General features: G+C 53.0%; 1 protein-coding gene across 2 annotated transcripts; it reads left to right on the forward strand.

Moving 5' to 3' along the window:
• The first annotated feature begins 266 nt into the window (after nt 1–266).
• Nucleotides 267–5303, forward strand: Ubc (ubiquitin C). 2 transcript variants are annotated; one of them, XM_090319854.1, is made up of 2 exons: nt 267–369; nt 1804–5303. In XM_090319854.1, exon 2 carries the CDS (start codon nt 1807–1809, stop codon nt 5230–5232), a length of 3426 nt encoding a protein of 1141 aa, XP_090175980.1. In that variant the 5' UTR covers nt 267–369; nt 1804–1806; the 3' UTR covers nt 5233–5303. The 2 variants fall into 2 exon arrangements, with proteins under 2 accessions (XP_090175980.1, XP_090175981.1); XM_090319855.1 differs by lacking the exon at nt 267–369 and adding an exon at nt 818–874.
• The last annotated feature ends 3511 nt before the right edge of the window (nt 5304–8814 follow it).

Below are 8814 nucleotides of genomic sequence, written 5' to 3' on the forward strand. Positions count from 1 at the left end.
TGCGGCGGCGCGTGACTGCGGCGGCGCGTGACTGCGGCGGCGCGTGACGGCCGCAGCGCTCAGGAGACGCGTCGATCCCTCCGCCGGGCCCCGCAGCGCGGCCCGCCCCTCCCCGCCTCGGGCGGTGGCCCCGCTTCAGACTCTGCCGGTCGGTCTGTGGGGTCGGGAAGCCGGCCGTGCGGAGGGTTCTGTCGGTCCCTCGGGGGGAGCGCGTGGGAAAGTAGTCCCTGGAGGCGTGTCTGCGGAGGGATCTCCGGGCGGCCCGGTATATAAGACGGCGCCGGGGCGCGGCGCGGCGAGTTGCGTCGAGGCCGCCCGATCCGACGCCGGTTCTCAGAGCGCCCCGCCGTCCCGCCGCCGCCGACCCCGGTGAGTGAGGACGCGGCCGTGGCGCCCGCGGGGCACTGAGGGGGGCGGCCGGCGGGGGCGGGGGGAGCCGCCCGCGACCCTGGCCTCCGGCCCTCGTCACCGGGGCCCGCGCGCTCTCGCCGCTGAGAAGGTGGCAAGATGGCGGCCGTGTCGGAGTCTTAGATTCTGACTCAGGACCCTGGGGCTCTGAGGTCGGGGCAGCAACATGAGCGGGCGAAGGCCGCTGGGGGCAGCCTCTGGGCCGCGGAGAAGGGGGGGAAGATGGCGGGTGAAGCCGTTGGGCGCGGCGGGCGGGGGCGGGGGGAGGGGCGGGCGCCGCGCGGCCTTATGACGTCACCGCCTCTGTTGGCTCACAGCGGCGGGGCGGCGCCCGGCCGGGCCTGTCGGCTGAGGCTCTCTCGGGGGCAGGACACAGGGTCCGGAGCTGCGGACCCAGGGTCCGCGTCAAGACGGGGAAGAGGAGTGAGGCTCGAGCTTCATTTCTTGGTTACATTTACGAAGCCAGGTATTGAGTGTGTTACCGCCATCACCACCCTTAAATACTGGCAGGCTTTTACGAAGGCAAGTTTTTTTGGGGGGGAAGGGGGCTCTTTTTTTTTTTTTGAGCCACAGCGTCACTTCCGGCTTTGTGGTGGTTAATTAGAGTTGAGTCTTGCAGCCCGGGCTGGCTTTTGGAGCCTTGATCCTCAGATTTCACCTCCTGATAAGTAGGGTTACCAGCATGGTGCAGTTTCATGGCACCCCTCCCCCTTTTTAGGCCAATATAAGGTAATACACAGCCTATTGTCTGTGACTCATGGCTGTAATCCTAGATACAAAGATTACAGACCTTACAAACCAGCTTGAGTGAAAAAGCCCATGAGACTCTTAAAATAACCATAGAAAGACCGACTAGAAGTGTGGCTTGAATGACGGGCACCAGTCAAGCAAGAATATTAGGCCCTGATTTCAAGCTCTCAAATAGCAGGATACAAAAGCCCAAGTTAAGGAAACTTGTTTCTTTTTCCCGTTCTTTTCTTTCTCAGTACTAGGTTTTTTTTGCCAGTCCTGGGCTTGAGCTCAGGGCCTGAGCACTGTCCTTGGACTTTCTCTCAAGGCTAGAGCTCTGCCACTTGAGCCTCAGCACCACTTCCGGCTTTTTTCTATGTATGTGGTACCAAGGAATCGAACCCGGGTCTTCATGCATGCTAGGCAAGCACTTTAACCACTAGGCCAAACTCCCGGCCCTCAGTACTAGGTTTTGAACTAGGTTTGGGAACTGTTCCTCAACTTTTTCTCAGATCTGATGAAATATCACTTGTTCCACAGCTCTATCTCTGGTTCGAATGATGGGTTAGTTGGAGATGACTTAAGACATTCTTGACCCCTTCTGGTATCATATTAAGATCCTCAGGATTAAAATTGGCTCTTTTTATTTTGTCTTCTTTGTAACAGACAATGCAGATCTTCGTGAAGACCCTGACTGGCAAGACCATCACCCTGGAGGTGGAGCCCAGTGACACCATCGAGAATGTCAAGGCCAAGATCCAGGACAAAGAAGGTATTCCCCCTGACCAGCAGAGGCTGATCTTTGCAGGCAAGCAGCTGGAAGATGGCCGCACCCTGTCTGACTACAACATCCAGAAAGAATCCACTCTGCACCTGGTGCTCCGTCTCCGAGGTGGCATGCAGATCTTTGTGAAGACCCTGACTGGCAAGACCATCACCCTGGAGGTGGAGCCCAGTGACACCATCGAGAATGTCAAGGCCAAGATCCAGGACAAGGAAGGCATTCCTCCTGACCAGCAGAGGCTGATCTTTGCAGGCAAGCAGCTGGAAGATGGCCGCACCCTGTCTGACTACAACATCCAGAAAGAATCCACTCTGCACCTGGTGCTCCGTCTCCGAGGTGGCATGCAGATCTTTGTGAAGACCCTGACTGGCAAGACCATCACCCTGGAGGTGGAGCCCAGTGACACCATCGAGAATGTCAAGGCCAAGATCCAGGACAAAGAAGGTATTCCCCCTGACCAGCAGAGGCTGATCTTTGCAGGCAAGCAGCTGGAAGATGGCCGCACCCTGTCTGACTACAACATCCAGAAAGAATCCACTCTGCACCTGGTGCTCCGTCTCCGAGGTGGCATGCAGATCTTTGTGAAGACCCTGACTGGCAAGACCATCACCCTGGAGGTGGAGCCCAGTGACACCATCGAGAATGTCAAGGCCAAGATCCAGGACAAGGAAGGCATTCCTCCTGACCAGCAGAGGCTGATCTTTGCAGGCAAGCAGCTGGAAGATGGCCGCACCCTGTCTGACTACAACATCCAGAAAGAATCCACTCTGCACCTGGTGCTCCGTCTCCGAGGTGGCATGCAGATCTTTGTGAAGACCCTGACTGGCAAGACCATCACCCTGGAGGTGGAGCCCAGTGACACCATCGAGAACGTCAAGGCCAAGATCCAGGACAAGGAGGGCATCCCTCCTGACCAGCAGAGGCTGATCTTTGCAGGCAAGCAGCTGGAAGATGGCCGCACCCTGTCTGACTACAACATCCAGAAAGAATCCACTCTGCACCTGGTGCTCCGTCTCCGAGGTGGCATGCAGATCTTTGTGAAGACCCTGACTGGCAAGACCATCACCCTGGAGGTGGAGCCCAGTGACACCATCGAGAACGTCAAGGCCAAGATCCAGGACAAAGAAGGTATTCCCCCTGACCAGCAGAGGCTGATCTTTGCAGGCAAGCAGCTGGAAGATGGCCGCACTCTGTCTGACTACAACATCCAGAAAGAATCCACTCTGCACCTGGTGCTCCGTCTCCGAGGTGGCATGCAGATCTTTGTGAAGACCCTGACTGGCAAGACCATCACCCTGGAGGTGGAGCCCAGTGACACCATCGAGAACGTCAAGGCCAAGATCCAGGACAAGGAGGGCATCCCTCCTGACCAGCAGAGGCTGATCTTTGCAGGCAAGCAGCTGGAAGATGGCCGCACTCTGTCTGACTACAACATCCAGAAAGAATCCACTCTGCACCTGGTGCTCCGTCTCCGAGGTGGCATGCAGATCTTTGTGAAGACCCTGACTGGCAAGACCATCACCCTGGAGGTGGAGCCCAGTGACACCATCGAGAATGTCAAGGCCAAGATCCAGGACAAGGAAGGCATTCCTCCTGACCAGCAGAGGCTGATCTTTGCAGGCAAGCAGCTGGAAGATGGCCGCACCCTGTCTGACTACAACATCCAGAAAGAATCCACTCTGCACCTGGTGCTCCGTCTCCGAGGTGGCATGCAGATCTTTGTGAAGACCCTGACTGGCAAGACCATCACCCTGGAGGTGGAGCCCAGTGACACCATCGAGAATGTCAAGGCCAAGATCCAGGACAAAGAGGGTATTCCCCCTGACCAGCAGAGGCTGATCTTTGCAGGCAAGCAGCTGGAAGATGGCCGCACCCTGTCTGACTACAACATCCAGAAAGAATCCACTCTGCACCTGGTGCTCCGTCTCCGAGGTGGCATGCAGATCTTTGTGAAGACCCTGACTGGCAAGACCATCACCCTGGAGGTGGAGCCCAGTGACACCATCGAGAATGTCAAGGCCAAGATCCAGGACAAGGAAGGCATTCCTCCTGACCAGCAGAGGCTGATCTTTGCAGGCAAGCAGCTGGAAGATGGCCGCACCCTGTCTGACTACAACATCCAGAAAGAATCCACTCTGCACCTGGTGCTCCGTCTCCGAGGTGGCATGCAGATCTTTGTGAAGACCCTGACTGGCAAGACCATCACCCTGGAGGTGGAGCCCAGTGACACCATCGAGAACGTCAAGGCCAAGATCCAGGACAAGGAGGGCATCCCTCCTGACCAGCAGAGGCTGATCTTTGCAGGCAAGCAGCTGGAAGATGGCCGCACCCTGTCTGACTACAACATCCAGAAAGAATCCACTCTGCACCTGGTGCTCCGTCTCCGAGGTGGCATGCAGATCTTTGTGAAGACCCTGACTGGCAAGACCATCACCCTGGAGGTGGAGCCCAGTGACACCATCGAGAACGTCAAGGCCAAGATCCAGGACAAAGAAGGTATTCCCCCTGACCAGCAGAGGCTGATCTTTGCAGGCAAGCAGCTGGAAGATGGCCGCACTCTGTCTGACTACAACATCCAGAAAGAATCCACTCTGCACCTGGTGCTCCGTCTCCGAGGTGGCATGCAGATCTTTGTGAAGACCCTGACTGGCAAGACCATCACCCTGGAGGTGGAGCCCAGTGACACCATCGAGAACGTCAAGGCCAAGATCCAGGACAAGGAGGGCATCCCTCCTGACCAGCAGAGGCTGATCTTTGCAGGCAAGCAGCTGGAAGATGGCCGCACTCTGTCTGACTACAACATCCAGAAAGAATCCACTCTGCACCTGGTGCTCCGTCTCCGAGGTGGCATGCAGATCTTTGTGAAGACCCTGACTGGCAAGACCATCACCCTGGAGGTGGAGCCCAGTGACACCATCGAGAACGTCAAGGCCAAGATCCAGGACAAGGAGGGCATCCCTCCTGACCAGCAGAGGCTGATCTTTGCAGGCAAGCAGCTGGAAGATGGCCGCACTCTGTCTGACTACAACATCCAGAAAGAATCCACTCTGCACCTGGTGCTCCGTCTCCGAGGTGGCATGCAGATCTTTGTGAAGACCCTGACTGGCAAGACCATCACCCTGGAGGTGGAGCCCAGTGACACCATCGAGAACGTCAAGGCCAAGATCCAGGACAAGGAGGGCATCCCTCCTGACCAGCAGAGGCTGATCTTTGCAGGCAAGCAGCTGGAAGATGGCCGCACCCTGTCTGACTACAACATCCAGAAGGAGTCCACTCTGCACCTGGTCCTGCGTTTGAGGGGAGGTTTTTAAAAGTTTCCCCTTTTAAACTTATGACAAGTTTCACTGCACTTTTGTTTCAATAAAGTTCTTGCATTCCGGAATAGTTCTGTTTTGATTCTTTTCAGAAAATAGAATAGTAACCAATATGCTTACCATGAAATTCAAAATGTCAGTCCAAAGGGATAGTCTTAATAGTGGACCCAGATATGCCTAGGTAGTATTGTATGGTGAGGTTTTAAAGTAAGGTGTAGCCGGCGTGGAGGGAGGGAAAGGGGGACCAAGAAAGGCATATCAATGTTAAAGAAATAGTGCACCCACTTTCTGATGGATGTGTGTGTAACCCCTCTACATTACCCCATTCTAGCCTTGGGACCAGCACACACAAAGGGTAACTTGCTGTAGTAGTGCCCCTTTTTTACTCAGGAGTTCCCAAAGCTAGTTGGGTGGGGTGAAGGGGAGGCGGGGGGGGGGGGGGTATGGATTGGAGTTCACGTGGTTAGGGTTCTTAACAAGAATGCCCACAACCATTGTTCTGTCTGCAGCACTTGCTGAAGTTACAGGGAAGCTGAACTATAAAAGGATCACTCCTATAATCTGATACACATCCTTAGATGTGGAATGTTTTTAATTTTTTTTGTTTTTATTTTTTTGCCAGTCCTGGGCTTGAGCTCAGGGCCTGAACACTGTCCTTGGTTTTTTCTCAAGGCTAGAGCTCTACCACTTCAGTCTTTATGTATGTGGTCCCGTAGAATTGAACCCGGGTCTTTGTGCATGCTAGGCAAGCACTCTACCACTAGGCCAAGCTCCTGGTACCTAGTTTTTTTTGGTGGTTGTGGAGCTTGAGTCCAGAGCCCGAGTGCTGTCCTGGAACTCTTGCTCAGACTAGCACTCTGCCACTTTGAGCCACAGTGCCACTTCCTGTGTTCTGGTAGTAGAGATAAGCATTTTACAGACTTTTTTGCCCAGGCAGCCTCTAAACATCCTTAGAGCCCAGCCTCATCAGTAGGTTAGGATTATAGGCATGAGCCATTGGCACTAGATTTTTTTTTTGAGCGGGGGGGGGGGGGGGGGGTCAATCATGGGGCTTGAACTTAGGTCTAGGCACTGTCCCTGGGCTTCATTGCTCAAGTGTAGTGCTCCGCCACTGAGCCACAGCACTACTGGTCTTCTGAGGGTTAATTCTAGGTAATGAGTCACAGACTTGATTGCCTGAACTGGCATCAAACCTTGATCCTCAGATCTCAGCCATCCAACTGAGATTACAGGCATGAGCAGTTGGCACCAGCTTTTTTTTTTTCTTTTTTTTTTCCCAGTCCTGCGCCTGGCCTGGGCACTGTCCTTGGGCTTTCTCAAGGGTAGAGCACTATCACTTGAGCCACAGCACCACTTAACAGCTTTTTCTATGCTTGTACCGAGGACCCCAGTCCTCGTGCAATTTAGGCAAGCACTACCAAAAGGCCAAAGTCCCGGCCCCAACCCAGCTACATTTTGTTTTTGTTTTTTGCCAGTTGTAGGGCTTGATCTCAGCCTGAGCACTGTCCTTGGATACTTTTTGCTCAAGGCTATTACTCTGCTATTTGAGCCACAGCGCCACCTCTGGCTTTTTCTGAGTATGTGATAGCTGAACTCAGGGCTTTGTGCATGCTAGGGGAACACTCTACAACTAGGTTACGTTCCAGCCCTGCTCCAGCTATTTTTAATTTCTTAAAATTCAGAACTTTAATGATAATGAACAAAGCCTGCTTTTATGACACTGAAAATTCAAGCTTTAGATGTATTTTGGAAGAGGGCTGGAGTGGTAGAACTTGTGTTTATCATGTATTTAGAATTCCCAAAACCTTTTTTTTTTGCCGGTCCTGGGCTTAAGCTCAGGGCCTGAGCACTGTCCTTGGACTCTCTCAAGGCTAGAGCTCTACCACTTGAGCCTCAGCACCACTTCTGGCTTTTTTCTATGTATGTGGTACCGAGGAATCGAACCCGGGTCTTCATGCATGCTAGGCAAGCACTTTAACCACTAGGCCAAACTCCCGGCCCCCCCAAAACCTTTCAAACAAGATTGTGAAAGGTTTTATTGTGTATGTTCCGTATTGATGCTTGAACTCAGCCTGGGTGTTGTCTCCGACAACTACTTGAGCCACAGCTCCACTTCTCCACTTACAGTTCTTTTGTTGGTTAATTGAAGAAAAGTTGCACGAATTTCCCGCCCAGGCTGGTTTGAATAACAGTCCTCAAATCTCATTTCAGCCTCCTGCGTAGGATTACAGGCATGACCCATTGGCACACATGCCCGGTTTCGCCCTCCCCCCCCCCCCCGCTTTTTGTGGGTTTAGGACTTGAACTCTAGGCTTGGGCATTGCCTTGAAGCTCTGCAGCTCAAGGCTAGCCCTCTAGCACTTGAGCCATAGCACCACGTCTGGTTTTCCGATGGTTAATTGGAGGTAAGAGTCCTTTGAACCATGATCCTCAGATCTTCCTGAGCAGCTAGAATTTCAGGCGGGAGCAACCATGCCTGGTTTCCTTTGTTCTTCAAACACCTGTTGGCTGCTTTCACCCTCAGACAATTATTTAAAGATTGACGCATAAATGTGCTTGAGTGACGATCCTTTATGTAAAGGAGTGTGGGGTTGGTTGGTTTGTGTTTGGTTTGCCCTGGCACTGTCCCTGAGCTCTTTTGTCTTTTGCTCCAGGTTAGCACACTACCACGTGAGCCACCGCTCCACTTAAGGCTTTTTGTTATTTAGTTGAGAGAAATATTCTGTGGACAGTCCTGTCCAGGTTAGCTTTGAACTGTGATTCAGCTTCCTGAGTAGCTAGGACTATAGGTATGCCGGGAAGGAGTGTGGCTTGTACAGGTTTATCATTCAGACTGGTAGGAGGCTGCAGTGTTTATCCCTGCCAGCAGGGGGCAGGCACGGGTTGGACATGGGGTTAGCAATGAAGAATCGTCAGTGAGCTGCCCTAAGCTAAGCCTTTGCTTGGTTTTTCTGTTTTGGGGAGCATTTTGCTGACTTGTCAGTAAAAGGTAATTTACTGTCTCCCAAATACCTTTTTTTTTTGCCAGTCCTTGGCCTTGGCACTGTCCCTGAGTTACTTTTGCTCAAGGCTAGCACTCCACCACTTGAGCCGTGGTACCAAGGAATTGAACCCCCATCTTCATGCATGCTAGGCGAGCACTCGACCACTAAGCCACATTGCCAGCCCCACCCCAAATACCTTTTATGTTCTTCTGTTCTTTTCCTGTCTAGAATGAGCTGCTCTTCCAGCCTTGCCACATGTCTATGCCAGCTAGAATCACTCCCTCATTCTGCATAGGTCTTGTTTTGGGGAGACTCTTTCCTGATGACTTCAGGTGTATTATTGCAAAGTAGCACCCCAATATGCTACCAGCCCTTTTCCATCCCCTTCCTTCACTCAAGCTGTTTCCTCTTTCTAAAGGGTTACCACTCCGTAGTTGGGTGTGGTGGCTCACACCTGTAATCCTAGCTACTCAGGAGGCTGAGGTCTGAGGATTGTGGTGCAAAGCCAGACCAGGCAGGAAAGGGTGAGACTCTTTTTTTTTTTTTTTTTTTTGCCAGTCTTGGGCTTGGGCTCAGGGCCTGAGCACTGTCCTTG

Source organism: Megascapheus bottae, chromosome 28 (assembly GCF_031878675.1).
Source record: "Megascapheus bottae isolate mThoBot1 chromosome 28, mThoBot2.hap1, whole genome shotgun sequence".
Lineage (NCBI taxonomy): Eukaryota > Metazoa > Chordata > Mammalia > Rodentia > Geomyidae > Megascapheus > Megascapheus bottae.